General features: G+C 59.0%; 1 protein-coding gene across 2 annotated transcripts in view; it reads right to left on the bottom strand.

Moving 5' to 3' along the window:
• The window catches only part of STK11 (serine/threonine kinase 11), a 22,110-nt gene extending 5,404 nt beyond the window's left edge, over window positions 1-16,706 (bottom strand). Inside the window, exons 1-7 of one of the 2 annotated variants that reach the window (XM_045543324.1) lie at window positions 15,721-16,706; window positions 3,825-3,908; window positions 2,962-3,051; window positions 2,314-2,446; window positions 2,101-2,237; window positions 1,494-1,621; window positions 1,019-1,076 (exon numbers count right to left, since the gene is read on the bottom strand). In XM_045543324.1, the coding sequence (XP_045399280.1) occupies window positions 1,019-1,076; window positions 1,494-1,621; window positions 2,101-2,237; window positions 2,314-2,446; window positions 2,962-3,051; window positions 3,825-3,908; window positions 15,721-16,010 (920 nt within the window). In that variant the 5' untranslated portion in view covers window positions 16,011-16,706. The remainder of the gene's footprint in view (window positions 1-1,018; window positions 1,077-1,493; window positions 1,622-2,100; window positions 2,238-2,313; window positions 2,447-2,961; window positions 3,052-3,824; window positions 3,909-15,720) is intronic. The other variant, XM_045543318.1, reaches the window with a different exon arrangement.

The following is a 16,706-nucleotide window of genomic DNA, read 5'->3' as shown; positions in this document are numbered from 1 at the left end:
CCTCAGCTCACCCACACAGAGGCCACAGGTTGCCACAGCAAAAGACCATTTGGGGAGCCCCTTCCTGGGAGGCGGCCCATAGGTCACCTAGGTCTGCACTGCCCCCAACCCTCAGCTGTTAGGAGAGGCCTGAGACCCAGTGGGCTCAGCTGCCATCCCCACAAACCCTGAAATATGCCACCGTGATCCCTGGCCCAACCAGCCCGACCCACCATCCAGCCAGCGGGCAGAAGGCACAGGGAGGAGGGGCCTTGGTGGCCACGCCCCAGCCCAGGGAGCTGGCAGAAGACAGCCACCTTGCCCGCCCACGCCTCCTTGGGCTCCTGCTCCTGTGCTGGGACAGCTGCCTGGGACTGAGCCAGCAGCAGGCCAGGAGTGATGCCCTCCCTGGTGGTCCCACATGAGACTCACTGTCCCAGGCCCAGGCCCTATCTACTCCCAAGATACCCCTGGGAAAATTTCTTCAAACTGATGCCCTACCTGGCTGCTCCCCAGCTTCCCATGGGTCCCCTGACCCAAGTCAGCACCAGGTGCCCTTGCTCATGGGCAGGCAGCTGGGGAGGGGGGCCCTGAAGGCCCCCAGCAGAGGGTCCTGAGCTCCCAGGGCTGGATGAATGGGGCCCAGGCTGGGGAGGCAGCACCCTGGGCATCCTGGGCACGTGCTGTGGCACGGAAGGCCCAGGAGGAAGGGAAGGGGTAAGGCTTCGCCTGCCTCTCCCCTGTGTGTCTTCAGGCCTGGGACAGGGATGGCATGCATACCTTCACACCCAGAACCCAGGCTCAGTGGGTGACCCCGGTGGCCCCACAGAGCTGCAGGCAGTGCACACGGTCAGGGGACAGAGAGGGATGGGGGACTGCACGTCCAGCCCCGCTGCACCCCACCCCTGGCATCCCCATAAGAACCTACTCTGGCATCCACTCAGCCCAGATGTCCACCTGGCTGGCCTCAGGGGGCCGGGGTCGGCGGTGACCCCACAGGACCCCAGCCTCCCATGTGTCTGCAGGGTCGGCTGCTCACCTGTGCTGGCGGATCTGCCGTATGGAGAACCTCTTTGCAGGCTCGTACTCCAGCATCCCTGGACAGAGACCAGAAAACCAGTCAGCGCCGACATCAGGCGAGCCCCACCACAATCGACTGCCCACCCACCTGCCCGCCCTTGGCCTGCCAGAGACAACAAGCAGGTGCCCGAGTGCAGCATGTCAACCCACCAGGCCCACTGGGTGGGCACAGCCTGAGAGGCTGCACATGTGCGCTGGCCGCCTCCAAGCTAGGGTGGGCCCAACAGGCACAGGTGAGGGGTACACATGGCTGTGTGTGTGGAAGCCGGGTGGCCAGCGCCACCTGCTGCCCGCCTGGGAAATGCAGCAGGCAGAGGCCTGGCAGATCCCACCCAGCTTCCTGGAGGGTGTAGGGTTCAAATGGGGTGAACAAAGGGCCCACAGGCAGGCAGGCAACCAGCAAACCAGGCGGTGGGGGGAGGCACCAGGCCTACCTTTCAGCAGGTCAGACAGTGGGGGGCCACAGTCGCCTGGGATGGCGTAGGTGCCCTTCCCGATGTTCTCAAACAGCTTGTAGATGTTGTCGCCTTCAAATGGGTACAGGCCAGTGGTGATGTTGTAGCTTCGTTTCCAGAGAAAGGAGGAGAGACTGTCAGGGTTGTGGCACCCTCAGAGCCCCAGCTCAGGCCTCAGGGACAGAGCCCCTGGCTCGGCCACCAAAGTAGAGCTCTGTGGGCTCCGACAGGCTGCCTCACATGGGTGGAGGTCACAACTCGCCCCACACAAAGAGTGCAGGGTGGGGAGCATGGCCAGGGCCCGCTGGGATAGGCCCTCCCGCGGGCTCTGGGATGAGGTGGAGGGGACAGCTGCGCTCCTCTGTGAACGTGCCAACACCCGAGAGACTGCACCCTTTGAGAGGGTGAACCATGCAGTGTGTGACTCATGTCTCCACGAAACTGATCACAGGCCCACCTGTGGCTGCCCCAGGGACACCTGGGCGAGGGGAGGTTCTGGACTCCTGGCCAACCCACACCCCATGGGTCCCTCGAGGCCAAGCATGCTCATGCGCTGGGGGCAGGGGCCGGGGTCCAGGATACTTACAGTGTGACGCCCGCCGACCAGATGTCCACCTTGAAGCCAGAAAAGGTGTCCAGACCGTTGGCAATCTCGGGTGGCTGGAACGCCGGGGAGCCCTGGCTGGTCCGGCAGGTGTCATCCACGGCGAATGGGTGCAGGGCCTGGGCAGGGCCACAAGGCCGTCAGGGAGGTCAGGAGGGCGCCTACCCCAGGCCCCATGGCGGCAGGAGCACCTACCTCAGCAACGCCCAGGTCAGAGATCTTGAGTGTGCCGCCGGTGGTGAGCAGCAGGTTGCCAGGCTTGATGTCCTTGTGCACAATGCCCTGGCTGTGCAGGTACTCCAGGCCATCAATGAGCTGGCAGAAGTACCTGCAAGAGGCATGCACACTTGACCACAGCTGGGATACCCCTCCTGCTGCTGGCCTGCCCCGGGGTCTCTCCAAACCTCACAGGGGCCCCTTCTGTAGAAACACGGACCTCGAAGAGACAAGAGGAAAGGCTGGGCCCACCTGGGCCCCACAAGGCTGGAGTGACTCCCGCCCAGGCCAGGAACCCCAGGCTTACCCACTGACCTAACTCCGCCACCTGCCACAGGCCAGCTGCACCTCAACATCTTCCTAGACCAGGGAGCCCCATCCCTGCCCCTGGGGGCCCATCGGGCTGGCAGGCAGCTGTCAGGGGCTTCCTGGGGGAGGGAGCCCTTGGCCACGGGCAGTGGGGCCCACAGCAGGTGTCTCTGCAGCAGCTTGGCTATGGATACCACAAACTGGGGTCCCCAAAACTCTACTTTAAAAAATTGAGCTTTCATTTCAGTGATTATCAGAAAACCCAGCCTGAACATGGGGACGGATCCTCCAGCCTGGGGCACACCCTGCAGCACTCACCCGTGTGCCTGGCACACCGGGAACCGCTTCTCGGGCACACTGTCCAGCATCTCCTGCATGCCACACACGCAGTACTCCATCACCATATACGTGCAGCGCTAAGGAAACCATGCGCAGCAGGCAGGGCCCCCATCCGCTGCCAGAGGCCTGGCCCCGCAGTGGCCGGGCTGGTGAAACAAGCTCCACAAACCAGGGCAGAGGGCACGGGATGGTGAGGGCCTCACGCTGAGGCGGGTCCAGGGCCCTTAGTACCCCATCCCTGGCCTTCTGCACTGCCCTCAGGCACAGCGCACACCCAGCAACCCCAGGTCAAATGCCACGGCCCACAGGGAAGGCCCTGGGAGGGTTGTCATGGGGCCAGTCTGTGCCCACAGAGGACCAGAGCCCACCCTGCCCGGGAGACTCCCTGGAGCAAAGGTCAGGGCCCTGGAGGGCACCACATTCCTGCAGGGTGACTCACTACCCACCCCTGCCCTGCCCACGGGCAGAGGACAGTGCCTCTGGACGCCCGCAAACAGGCTCAGGGGTCAATGTGGGACAGCCATGACCCACATAGTGAGTCCTTCATGCCACAGACCCAGGAACCCACCTCTGGACTCTTGCTCTGGGCCCGTGTGGAGGTGCTGGCCCGTGGCACAGGGTATACTACCAACATGACCCAGGAAACAGCACTGGATCTTATCTGGGAGGGGACCAGAGCCCCAAGGCCCCAGAAAGCAGGTCTGCAATGGGCTGCAGAATGGCTGCAATCAGCTATTTCTGAGGAGCTAAGGGATGACGGCCACTGCTTCTGCGTGTCCGGGGCCACTCACGGGACAAACAGACGCCCTGCCCACCCCAGGCCACAACTCAGGAAAGGATATATCTTCTGCTTCTCCTCGTTGTACAGCACATCTACCAGCTGGATAACGTTTTTGTGCCGTAACCTCCTCAAGAGCTGAATCTCCCTGGAATGGGGAGGACAGGGTGTCAGCAGACCCCAGCGTCAGTGATGACAGCCCACAGGGCCTGGCCTCCAAGCCAGGGTCCTGACACAGGCACAGCAGGGGCTGCCCCCCTGGGGACGCAGGACTCCTGCTCCCACCACTGGGAGAGGAGCAACTGGTTCATTCAGTCACCAGCCAGGGCAAGGAGACCCAGGGCGGCTCTGCAGACGGCCCAGGCGGGCAGCTCTGCCAGGCAGGCGGTACCTCCCATCTGCCAGGCCCCAGGGAGGCCTTGGAGAGGGACAACACAATCTGGATGCTCTCTATGCTTTTTTTTTTTTTGAGACAGAGTCTCTCTTTGTTGCCCAGGCTAGAGTGCCGTGGCATCAAGCTCACAGCAACCTCAAACTCCTGGGTTTAAGCAATCCTCCTGCCTCAGTCTCCCGGGTAGCTGGGACTACAGACATGTGCCACCATGCCCGGCTGATTTTTTTCTATATATATTTTTAGCTGTCCAGATCATTTCTTTCATTTTTTAGTAGAGACGGGGTCTCGCTCTTGCTCAGGCTGTTCTCGAACTCATGACCTCGAGCAATCCTCCTGCCTCGGCCTCCCAGAGTGCTAGGATTACAGACGTGAGCCACCACGCCCAGCTTCTCTACACTTTTTAACCAACAATAAACAGTTTGTTCGTGAGAAGGCCACTGGAATGGCAGCACAGATGGAGCACACACTGTGGGTGGGAGCCAGGGCTACGTATGGGCCCCCGATGGGTCCACGACACGGCTCAGCCAGGCCACGCCAGCGCCGCCCTGCACTCTCCCAAGACTCCCTCCTGCTCGACTCCTCCATAGGCCCCTCTCCCAGGGCACCTTGGGAGAGCCAAGGGTGACCAGAGGCGCAGCCCACGGAAGAGGGTGTGGGAGGAAGAGAAGCACCAGAGATAGATGCTGCAGTGCCCTGGCCCGCCAGGCACTGGCCATGCCTGCCACCTGTGACAATGGCCAGCATGCAGGGCCCAGCAGGCCACACAGCAGTTCCCACTTTGCGGCTAGCTGCCCTGACACAGACGCTTCATTTCTCCAAACAAAGTGACCAGCAGTGAAGCCCTCAAACCCAGTAGGTGGACAAGGAAACCAGCCAGGCATTCCTCCAAAGGTTAAAGACAACTTACCTGTGATCCAGCAATTCTACTCCCAGGTACACACCCAAAGGACAAAATTATATGTCCACACAAAAACCTGTATGTGGATGTTCATAGCACCACCATTCACAACAGCCAAGAAGTGGAAACAGCTCAAGTATCCGTGGACAAATGAAAAAAACAACAACATGGTGCATCCATACACTGGACTATCACTCAGCCATGAAAAGGGACGAGGCTCTGACATAGGCCACAGTGTGGATGGACCTTGGGGACATCGTGCTCAGTGAGAGATGCCAGACACAGAAGGACACACAGTGTGTGACTCCATTTATATGAAATGTCCAGAATAGGCAGATCCACAGAGACAGGACGTGGATTTGTGGGTGCCAGGGACCGGGGAGGAGCTGAAAAGTGACTGCTGACAGAGAAGGGGCTTCCTTTTAGGGTGATGAGAATGTCCTAGAATTAGAGAGGGGTGGTGGTTGCATAACAGCGTGAATGTGCTAAATACCACTGAACTGTGGGCTATAAATGGGTGAGCTGTATAGTATGTGAACAGTATCTCAATGAAGATTCTTTTTTTTTAGAGATGGGTTTCACTCTGTGGCCCAGACTGGAGAGTAGTGGCACAATCATAGCTCACTGCAGCCTCCAACTCCTGGGCTCAAGTGATCCTCCAGCCTCAGCCTCCCGAGTAGCTGGGACTATAGGTAGGTGCCATCACACCCAGCTAATTTTTTATAGAGACAGGGTCTTGCTAAGCTGCCCAGGCTGGTCTTGAACTCCTGGCCTCATGCAATACTCTGAATGTGCCTCCCAAAGTGCTGGGATTACAGGCATGAGCCACTGCGCCCAGCTGATTTTTTTTTTTTAAATCTTCAACAGGAAGCCCAAACATGAAACAAAAAGTTGGGAGGAGGGGTGTCCTGTCACTCAGCATGTCCCAGTGCCACCCTGCAGGCTGGACCCCATGAGAAGGCCACCTCTTCTGGGAAGCGTACTCTGACCACTGCCCCAGTACACGCACCTGTAGCTCCAACACTGCTCAGCACTCAGTACAACCTCAGAGGGAGGGAACAGGGCTCCACCACGGCTAGGGCTGGATGTGGAGGAGCCAGGGGAGAGGAAGAGGGAGGTGGGTGGCGGGGAAGGGGGCCCTGTGGGACACTGCCCCACAAGAGGCCCGCATCACAACATGGCAGACACCCAGGCCACAAGGGGACTCAAGAGACAGGCTGGACACGGCAATGGCTCCGTGGGGCCCACATGGGCAGGCTCCCTCCTGCCTGCAAGGGCTGCTCCAGAGAGTGTATCAGGCCCGGGTGGGCCTGAGAGGCTCTGTCAGCTCAGCCCCAGTTCACCCTTCACCGCCCAGGGCTTCCTGTGGCCCTGAGAGCCACTGAGGAGGGTCTCAAGCCCATCCATGGCAGTGCACGCTGGAGCTGTGGGAGGCAGGATGTGCCTTCGCTTCACAAGGAGACAGCAGGGCAGGGCTGGGCTGTTGTGTCTTCAGATGGGGACGATCTCGAGCCACTGCCAGGCCAGAGATGGACACTGAGGCCCCCACCCAGGAAGGTGCCTCCTCCCCAGATGCCAGGGCTGAGAGAGGGGACCCAGACACAGCTGCCTGGTCTCAGGGGCTCCAGTGCCCACCACCTCAGGGACACCCAGGCCAGAGGAGGGGCAGAGGCCGGGCACTCGGACACGCAAGGCCATTAGTACCGGACATCTGCATCGTGAAGGTGCATCAGCTCCTGCAGCTAGGCAGTGAGGATAACCCTGCCTCTCACCCATCACAGCCCCAACCCACCCCCTGATGTAACCCCTTCTCAGTGAGGTCCAGGGCAGTCACTGGACCCTCAGGGCCCACCCTGCCTGCCTCCCCAGCACCCCTGTCCAAGGAAGGGCCCAGCCCACCCCCACCCCAGGCTCCACGCACAACCTCAGCCACACGGAGGGGACAGAGAGGCCAACCCAGGGGCTCAACCCATGTGCAGCCTCCTCAGTCACCAGGAGGGGAAAAGCTGCTGCAGAGGCTTGTCCTCGGCAGGCTGGAGGCCCCAGTCCCTCAGGGCGCTCAGGAGGCTGCACATGCACTAAAGGCAGGACCTCGGTCCCAGAACATCTCGGAGTTGGCCCGGGCTCAGCAAGCACCACCTGGCAGCACTGTGTCTGCTGCCTGAGCTCTCGTTCTGCACATGGGGAAACCAAGGCACAGAAGGAACCTCCCCACCCCCTGCCTTCACCATTCAGGCTGACTAGAGTGACTAGAGCCCCAAGCGCAGGGCCTCCCTGGGGGTCCACCATGCAGGTTCCCAGGCCCTGTGCCGAAATAGCTTGGGCCGGTAGGGGCCTTGGAAAATGCAGTCTGATGTGCCCCCCCCACTCCCTAGATACACCCAGGGAAGCTGAGGCGGGGGTGGAGGGGACCCCAAGTTACCATTGAGTACATGTGCTATTTGGGTGACAGGGACACTAACTACCCTGACTTCACCACTATACATTTCACCTATATAACAAAAACCACTTGTATCCCTAAACCTATTGAAATAAAAAATAAATTAAAAAAACCCAGACACTGAGTGGGGAAAGAAGAGGGAGTCTCAAGAGCTAGGGGCCACCTGGTCTACACCACCGGCCCCTGGGAGTTTGTTCTAGTGTCCAGTGTGAACAGAAGTTAGTTTCTTTTCCAAATAATTAACTCAGGGTCTTCCCCTAGGCACTGGGGACACTGGGGCTGGATCGTTCTCTGGGGTGGGGCCATCCTGGGCACTGCAGGTGCTGAGCATCGTCCCTGCCTCCATCCCCCTGATGCTGGGAGCACTTCTAGTCATGACAACCACAGATGTCGCCAGATATTGCCCAGGTGACCTCTGCTGCCTTCCCGGAGCCCCACTGCCCTGCCCTCCAGTACAGCCCCTGCCCCCCGTCCCAGCCACTGGGTCACTCATGGGACAGTGTCTCCAGACACCCCTCTGGGCTGGGCCCTGGCTCAGTGGCCTCTGCCCTGTCACATGGCCACATCCAGTGAGGTGGCTCTGACACTCCAAGGACGCTCCAATCCCTGGTGGCCCCACCCACCTTTAAGACCACCACTCTGTCCTTGGAGTCAACTGATGTCTCCCCAGCTCCGCCCATGAACACCCAGCACTTCCCAGCAGCCCAACACTCTTTCTCAGGCTCCAAGCACCACCTGCCCTTCCCAACCCAAGCCTCCTGGCCTCCGGCTGACAGGCACCCACACACCACCGCCACCTGCCCCACTCTGCTTCCCAAGGTGCCCAAGGACAAGCAGGAGACACCCCAACAAAGCAGTGTCAGGGCTTCTCTGTCCCCTCAGAGATTCAGCAGGGCAGCCAGCCCTCAAGCTGTCCTGGGGACTCAGGGGGTGAGTCGAATCACCCCTCCCCCAGCACCAGGTCAGGTCTCTCAGGTGCAGGCAGAGCTGGCTCCTCTCAGAGACCATTCTCCAGCACCTACTGTTCACTCGGCCAAATAAACACTCATTAAGCTGCTACCTGGGCCAGCAACCAGGGCTCAGAGACAGGTACAGGGCACCTGCCCTAGAGGACTACACTGGGCGGCTTCAGTGTGTGCAAAGGAGCGTTCGAGACACCGCATGGGAGAAGGGCATGCATGTGGGATTCGAGCGTAGTTATAATCAGCAGGTCGCTGAGATGCCACACTGACACAGACCCCAGCTCCAAACAAGACCAGAAACGGCCAGCACAGACCAGCACCACCGCAGTCAGATTCCTCAACGCAAACTGACTGTGGCTTCACAAGGCCAGAGCCCCAGCTCTGGAAACTTCCTCAGACCTCTCTCCACCCGGAGACAACTTCAGCACTTTTAATGGCACTAAAACGTCTGTTGACACAATGGGGATCTGGATACATCTAGCCCCCTCCCCAGGGCTGGGGGGCCATCCGGCCTCGGGTGGCCTGGACTCTGACACAGCACCAGCGAAACCATGGCAGCTTCAAAGCTGAGAGCAGACGCAGGGACCCTCCTACAAGCCGGAGTCCCTGGCAAGCTCACCCCAAAGTTCCAACAGGCCACTGCTCTGCTGCATCCCCAGGCCCTGAGATAACACAGGACCAGACCTCCCGCCTCTCCCCACTGCTGTCCGGCAAAACCACCCCCCAAATGTTCTTTCTTTCTTTCTTTTTTTTGAGGCAGAGTCCTGCTCTGTCACCCTGGCTAGAGTGCGGGGTGTCAGCCTAGCTCACAGCAACCTCAAACTCCTGAGCTCAAGCAATCCGCCCACCTCGGCCCAAATGTTCTTTATCTCCAAGAGAAGTTAACACCAGTGAATTCCGGCAGGCACAGTGGCTCACGCCTGTAATCCTAGCACTCTGGGAGGCCGAGGTGGGAGGATCGCTCAAGCTCAGGAGTTCGAGACCAGCCTGAGCAAGAGCAAGGCCCCGTCTCTACTAAAAATAGAAAGAAATTAGCTGGACAACTAAAAATATATAGAAAAAGTAAGCCGGGCAGGGTGGTGCATGCCTGTAGTCCCAGCTACTTGGGAGGCTGAGGCAGGAGGATCGCTTGAGCCCAGGAGTTTGAGGTTGCTGTGAGCTAGGCTGATGCCACAGCAACAAAGAGAGACTCTGTCTCAAAAAAAAAAAACCAAAAAAAATAACCACCAGTGAATTCCAAGCAAAAGCAGACGACACTGCTCTTTCCTCTCTGCAAATCAATAGCTTACTGCTCTCACTCTGATGTCAACAAAGTCTCCTCTAAAAAAAATAAATAGAAAGGTTTGCGCTCTGCAGATAGGCTGGTCTGCTCTAGCTGTGTGCTGATTGCGCGCTGATTTCATTAAATGGGACCAAAGCGCTCTGTGCAAAGTGCAGATCACAGTGTTTATACCAAGAGGACCAGATACCATGTCAAATTCTACAAGTGAGAAATCTTCAGGAGCCAGAGGGCAGGATTATGTGCAAAAGGGACTGAGAGGAAGTAGCTGGAAATGCAGGTTATAAAATCACACCTTTGACAGGATCTGAACTATGCAAAACAGAACGCACAGGAAGAGGACAACAGAACTTGTGGCTGGAGCAGCCTGGGGGTGTGGGCTGTAGGAGTCTGCACTATCTTCTCTTTATTTTCAACGTTTCACACAGGGACTACATCTCTGGCCAGAAAAAAGTAAGAAAAACAATATTTAAAGAAGGAAAACCTAAGCCCTTGGCAAGGACACAGGAAGCGCTTCTGAGCAGAGCGGAAGGCTTCCGAGTCCCCTGCCAGCCACTCAGGGAGGGACCATGGAGGGACGCTGGGCTGCTCCTCATGGTGACCTGCCATGGGGCTGCCAGGCAAGGTGGGCCGTGGAGGTGACTTGTTGATTAACCAGAGAGAAAAGAGGAAGCAGAGTCATAAAAGCCACTCAAGCTTGCAGAGGGGCGGGGAGCAGTCACCACAGCCACCTAGAAACAAAACAGTCAGGAAGGTGTGGAGTCCTCGGACAGCCCCCCTCCACCCGGCAACCCTCCACACAGGAAGGAGCCACCAAGAGAGCAGGCTCCTGGGTGTTGTCCTGGCTCCGCCCAAGGACACAGCAAGATCCCCCGGCCCAGTCTTTGCTGGCGCTTCTGCAGTAAGGCATAAGCTGTCCAGGCACCCAGGGGACAGAAGCCAGGGGAAGGCAGCTCAAAGTGCAGTTCAACAAAACACCTGCACATGTGTGTCACAGCAGCATGATTCATCTCCACCAAAGGTATCAACAGCCCAGGTGCCCATCAACACGTGAGTGGATAAGCATGTGGTGCATCCACACACTGGAATATCACTCAGCCATGAAAAGGGATGAGGCTCTGACACAGGCCACAGCGTGGATGGACCTTGAGGACATCATACTCAGTGAGAGAAGCCAGACACAGGACACAGTGTGTGACTCCATTATATGAAATGTCCCTAACAGGCAGATCCACAGAGACGGGACGTGGATTCGTGGGTGCCAGGGGCTGTGGAGGGGATGGGGTTCCCATGTGGGTGATGAAAATGTTCTGGAACTAGATAGAGATGATGATGGCACAATTCTGTCCATGTACTAAATGGCACTGAATTGTACATTTCAAAAAGATGAACTTTATGATGTGTGAATTACATGCCAATGAAGTTGTTAAAAGAAAATCAAATCCGGTTCAGTTGACACAGTGGATATGGATATGGGCAGCTTTGTTGTGATTCCCTGACACCAGCTGCGGTCGGCGCCCCAGACTCCTGGGTAAGGAATCGGCATTCTACACCTGCCCTGGCCTGGCACAAGTACCAAAAGCCCACTGTGCGCCCAGCATGGCTGACTGCCCAGCCCAGACCTCCAGGCAACTGACCGTCGCCCCCCAGCCTTGGCTCCCACCTCATCTCACAGTCATGCCTCCCTCTGCCAAGGGACAGGCACACACAAGACACACAAGGGTGGTGCCCGGCATGGGTGAGCACACGGGAACAAACCCTTGCCTCCTCGCTGGCTGCCTCTGGCGCCCGCCAGCCTGGGCCTCTTGGTGGAACCCCTCCTGACGCGGCTGGAAGTTCACAAACGCTGCCTGGGACGTTCTGTTTGCCGGGAGAACGAAAGCTGACAAAGTCCAGGGCTCCAGTTCTCAACATACTAAAATCTGAATCGTTTACCACCCAGATCCCAATGTCTCCCAGTCAAGGCAAAGGTGGTGTCCAGCCTCACCCCGCACTCTACTGAGCTGCTGTCCACCTTCCAGCGAAATATCAGGAGATGGTCATGTTTCCCAGGGCCCCTGGCAGCAGCACAGCCAGGGAGGCTCTGGCTGCACAGAGGCACAGGCGCAAGCTGTTCCTGCCAGCCGCCCAACACCATGGTTCTGGGAGCCACCCGGAGGGCTAAGCACATTACCCCACACCACTTCCCCAAATGGCCGTGTGGGCCCATTATAAATGACACTTGACACAGGTAAAGATGCACCCCTTGCCCCAGGGAGAAAGGCTGCAGAGCCACTCTGAGCTATGGCAACCGTGCCTGGGCGCTCTGGGCTGGTGAGGCTGGGGACCACCCCTGAGCACCACACCAACTTATCAGACACACACGCTCCCTGTGACCCAGAAACCCCACTTCTGGTGACACAGCCGTGCCCACCTGTCACGCAGCATGCACACAAAGTAACTCTCTGAAACAGCAAGTGTTTGGGTGACCCATCCACAGCTGTCGGACAAACCGCAGCTAGGCCTCGGGGGAAGCAAAGGCCTCGGGGTGCACTTCACGGATGGGGACAGTCCTCCCTTGGGCAAGAAGACAGATCTGCCTCAGGCAGCAGGGGAGGGGTCAGAGAACCACAGCCCAAAGCTGGGCCACGAGCACACAGTGATTTTTACATCTCTAAACAGTGGGGCAGTGGGGACATAAAAGAACAATATTTTGTGAGAGGTAACAATGATAAGAAATTGAAGTTTCAGCATGCTTGAATGAGGTGCCACGGGGCCAGCAGCCACGCCGTCCACAGTGGCCCTGGCTGCCACTGCACCGTGATGGCAGGGGTAGAGAAGCTGTGTACACCGCAGGCCGGGTGCATTTACTACCTGCCCACAGTAAGTGCTTGTTGGTGAAAAAGGTGGGACATGCATGTCCTGGCGCTTTTTGGTAGTTTCCTACTTCATAGTAAGAACTGTTAGTTTTCGCAAGGCAGACCACCCGGCAGCCCTCCCGGGGAGGAACAAAAGGAGACAAGAGGCTGCCTGCTGCCTCACTCTGCCCCCGACAACCCCCTAGCAAAGGCCCACAACATCACACTCTCAGAAGAAAGCTTCCCACACGCACTGGAAGGCCGGACTCCACTACGAGAGGGACAATTCGAGTTGAGTTTATTAAGCTTCTCACAGACAAAGGAGCCTTTTTCCCTGCAGCCGGCTGGCAGTGAGACTGGCTAGTGGGCCGGATCGCGGGGCTTGGGAGTGGACACAATGTTTTTCTTTTGAGAGCTCGCAGGCCCCACCCACACCTCCTCAGGCCTCCAGTTAGGACTTGGGACAGTGGACACCCAGCCTCCTGGGCAGGCGGGTCCACCCAGCAGCACCCACTGGGGGCTGGTGAAGGGGGCATGGTGGCTTCCAACTCACAGCTGCAAATCTCTGGGCCCCAAAGACGGGGACAGGACAACACAGGGCCCACCCTTCACTCCAAGGAGAGGCCTCCCAAGAAGCAAAGCCCTTCCATGTCCAGGACTGAGCAGATGAAATCCAACGCTGTCCTCCAGCAAGAACCTACAGCTGATTTCAAGGTCTCGGGTGGCCGTAGCGCAAAGTCTAATCCAGGTACCGCTGACCACTCCACCCACCTGGCCTCAGTTTCTCCCCCTTGTTCTTCTGCTGGGCAGGGGTGAGACTAGAGTCTTTAGAGCCCTCAGGCCTGTCTCCGCCAACGTCCTGGGGACCTCCCAGCAGCTTTGGGTGCTCACAGGAAGGCTAGAGACCTCCACTGACCATCCAGGAAACCCAGGGGCTCAGACACTTGCTGTTCAGTTTTGTCCCAATGACAACATTTGCAGTGAAGCGTCCTCTTGCTGACCTTGCATGTGCATTTGCCAAAACCCACACTGCATGCTCTGAATGGTGCCTTCGTCATGAACACATCGTGCCCCAGCCACACACACCAGGCCCAGTCGATACATCCTCTCCGATGCCACAGGCCCCAGTGTCCGGGCACCACTGCTAGTGTGCAGACACTGAACCCCCTCAACTCTGCTGCTGCAAGGTGACCCCCTGGACGGGTTTATCCCTGAAGACCCCCAGAGGACAGGGGTTCCCACAGCTTCCTCCTGGGCACTGGGAGCGCAAGGCCACCAGGACTGGGGTGCTGAAGGACAAGCCCCTCAGGGAGTGGCAGTGCACATACCGGGTGCACAGCCTAAGGTGCCAGAGGCACACAGGGTGCCAGGGCAGCCCCATTGCCGCCTCATCCGGCCATGCACCCCGAGGCCCCCAGGAGCCGGCTGGCTCCCCAGGCACCTCAGATGTGTCCTACCAGCACCAGAACACAACAGGCCTGAAGCTGACTCCACCCCAGCAGCTGGGGCCAGCAGAAGCAGGGGCCAGCAGAAGCAGAGACCAGCGAACCATTCCCAGCCAGGGGCAGGTGCCAAGGACCTGGGAGTTGAGGATGGCCATGCCACCAGCCAAGCATGAGTGGACATGAGCAGCTCTTCCCCGACGGCACCCAGGAGGCAGAGCTCCCCTCAGTGCCCACACAGCTAACAGAGGTCAAAAACTGGCAGCCCAAGTCCACATGCTTCTAGACTAATGAGAAAAGTGACTCAGAAGTCGGCATATAAGCCTGGATTCCTGACTTCTGGGAATGAGGCTGTGGCTGCCTCTTGGGAAGGCACCTGCTGCCCCTGTCCCTGCCCCCTTCACTCCCACCGTGCACCTGCTGCCCCCAGGACCAGCCCTGCCCAACCAGCCCAACCCACCCAACCCCCAGCTCACAGAGAACTGACCCACCGCCCCAAGACACCTGGCCACGCCTCCTACGAGTGTCCACACTGGGCACTAAGACTTTAAAAATCCTCATGGGAACACATCCGCCTTCCCAGTTGGTCCCATTTTAAACCCGACTGTTCTGGCTCTAGACTGTTCCGGCTCCCGATGTGATAACTTTGGAGCCTGTGTCACTCTGGTTTCGGCCCAAGTGGACGTCACGGCCCAAATGCCAATCAGGCTGAGCGAGAGCCCGTCAGGCCCCTGGGAAGGAGAAAGGCGAGAGCTGACACAGGCAGCAGCCCCTCCCAGGACCTCCTCCCAAGGTCACGTCCACCCCTGCAGGGTGTCTCCACCAGTCCCAGGTCTAGCCTGGTCGATAAGGTCCTTTCTTGGAAAAGGAAGGTGAAGTTTCAAAAGTTAAGAGGACTGAAAGAGTGGCAGAGGCCCAGGCAGGGCGGGTGCAGAGTGTCTGACGCCGATAAGGAAGGGGCACCCCCAGCGCCCTTGGGAGGAGCCTCTCAGCCTCAGATCCGGTGCGTCTGGGATGCCCAGGGTGGCGCCTGAAGAAGTGTGTAGAAAAAGTAAGGTTGTCTACGCTATGTAGGGATGGCAGCACAGAAAGCAGATTACCCCCTTAGAGAAGGGTGCCATCGCCTAAGCTGGGGACAGTTCCAGTGCCACAACCCAGGCCAGCCAGAAAAGGCTGCCTTTGCCTCCTGCTGACTGATAAGCCAGCACAAACCATTAGTTTTGGCAACCACAGGGTTCCCTCTGACAGGATCAACAAATCACATTTTGTCTGGCCCTGGTAATGGCCACACAGTGTGCCAAAAACCTGCTGGCGGTGGAACACAAACTCTCAGGGCCCAAACCCACACGAGCTGATTCCTCTGGGCAACTACGTTCCCTGGACAGCCAGGAGGGCCAAGCGGACGGACACAGGTGGCACAGAGGGGTGCTGCTACCCAGGCATGTCAGCCAGCGTCCAAGAGCCCAAACACACCCGCACCCTGCTGCGGCAACTGACCCCGGCTGGGTGAAAGTCCTCGTGCAGGTTTCCAACCACACTTCCCTTGGCATGGAGGACACGGGCGGTGGCGTGTCGGCTCAGGTTTTAATAAGGGGAAGGAAGGGAGAAGAGGAGGAAGAACAGATAGGAGGAAGGAAGGGAAGGGAGGAGGAAGGAAGAGGAAACAACCAGCCTGGTGCGGAGGCCGACCCCAGCAAGCCCCACTTACTTCTTCACGTTGGCCTCCCCGTTGGGGATCCTTCGCAACTTCTTTTTCTTGAGAATCTTCACCGCCCTCCGGCACAGCGTCTCTGAGTCCAGCACCTCCTTCACCTTGCCATATGAGCCCTCCCCCAGCAAGTCCCCCATCAAGTACTTGCCGATGAGCTTGGCCCGCTTGCGGCGGGGCTGGTAGATGACCTCCGTGGAGTCGATGCGGTGGATGAACGTGTCCATGCCCACCGACATCAGCTCGCCCTCCGTGAACACGCCCAGCTGCTGCGGGTCCACCACATCCATCCTGGACCCAGCGCTCTGGCGTCCCGCCGGCGAGCCCGTACCCCCCTGGGGGCGAGCGGTTCTTCCTTGTGTCCCAACTTCCCTTCTCCAAAATTTTAAAACGAAAACAAAAGGCAACGAAAACCCCAAAGGGAAAAAGCCTTCTTCCAAAGGAAACGATTGTACTAAACGTCAGTTCGGGCTGCGAGCCCGGTGCAGGGCCTGCTGCGCCCGCGGGCGCCGAGCGTCCGGGAGGGCGGCTCAGTTCGGATGCCGCCCGGCCTCGGGGCCTGCGAGCGGCCCGGCGGGGTCAGCTAGTCCACGGGGCCCTCGGGAGGCCGGCCGGGGATCCTTGGTGCTAGGTCATCCTCCGGGGACCTCAGGCCCGCGAACAAGCACAGACGCGGCCGGGCGAAGTATCCTCCGGGCCGTCCATCCCCACCGGCCCGTGGTGCACGCCGAGGGGTCCGCGCAGCTCGCTGTCCCCCGGGACCCGCACACCTGAGGAGACAAACTTCGCTGGAAGCTCCTCCGGCGACGCCCCTGTACTCCTGCCGCCCGTCCCGGGCGCGAGCGCTCAGCCGCCGCCGCCTATCCGGACGTCTTGGGGGACATCGCCCTCCCGCCTGCCGGGCGAGCGCTCTAGGGGGTGGGGGCTTCCGGGGCGCGCCCCCGCCGCCGCCAACAGCTGCGCTCAGGGGCGGGCGCCCACGAGGA

The sequence above is a fragment of the Lemur catta genome, chromosome 1 (genome assembly GCF_020740605.2).
Source record: "Lemur catta isolate mLemCat1 chromosome 1, mLemCat1.pri, whole genome shotgun sequence".
In the NCBI taxonomy this organism is placed as follows: Eukaryota; Metazoa; Chordata; class Mammalia; order Primates; family Lemuridae; genus Lemur; species Lemur catta.
The sequence above is the reverse complement of the archived record's forward strand: the minus strand, read 5'-3'. Positions and strand labels throughout refer to the sequence as shown.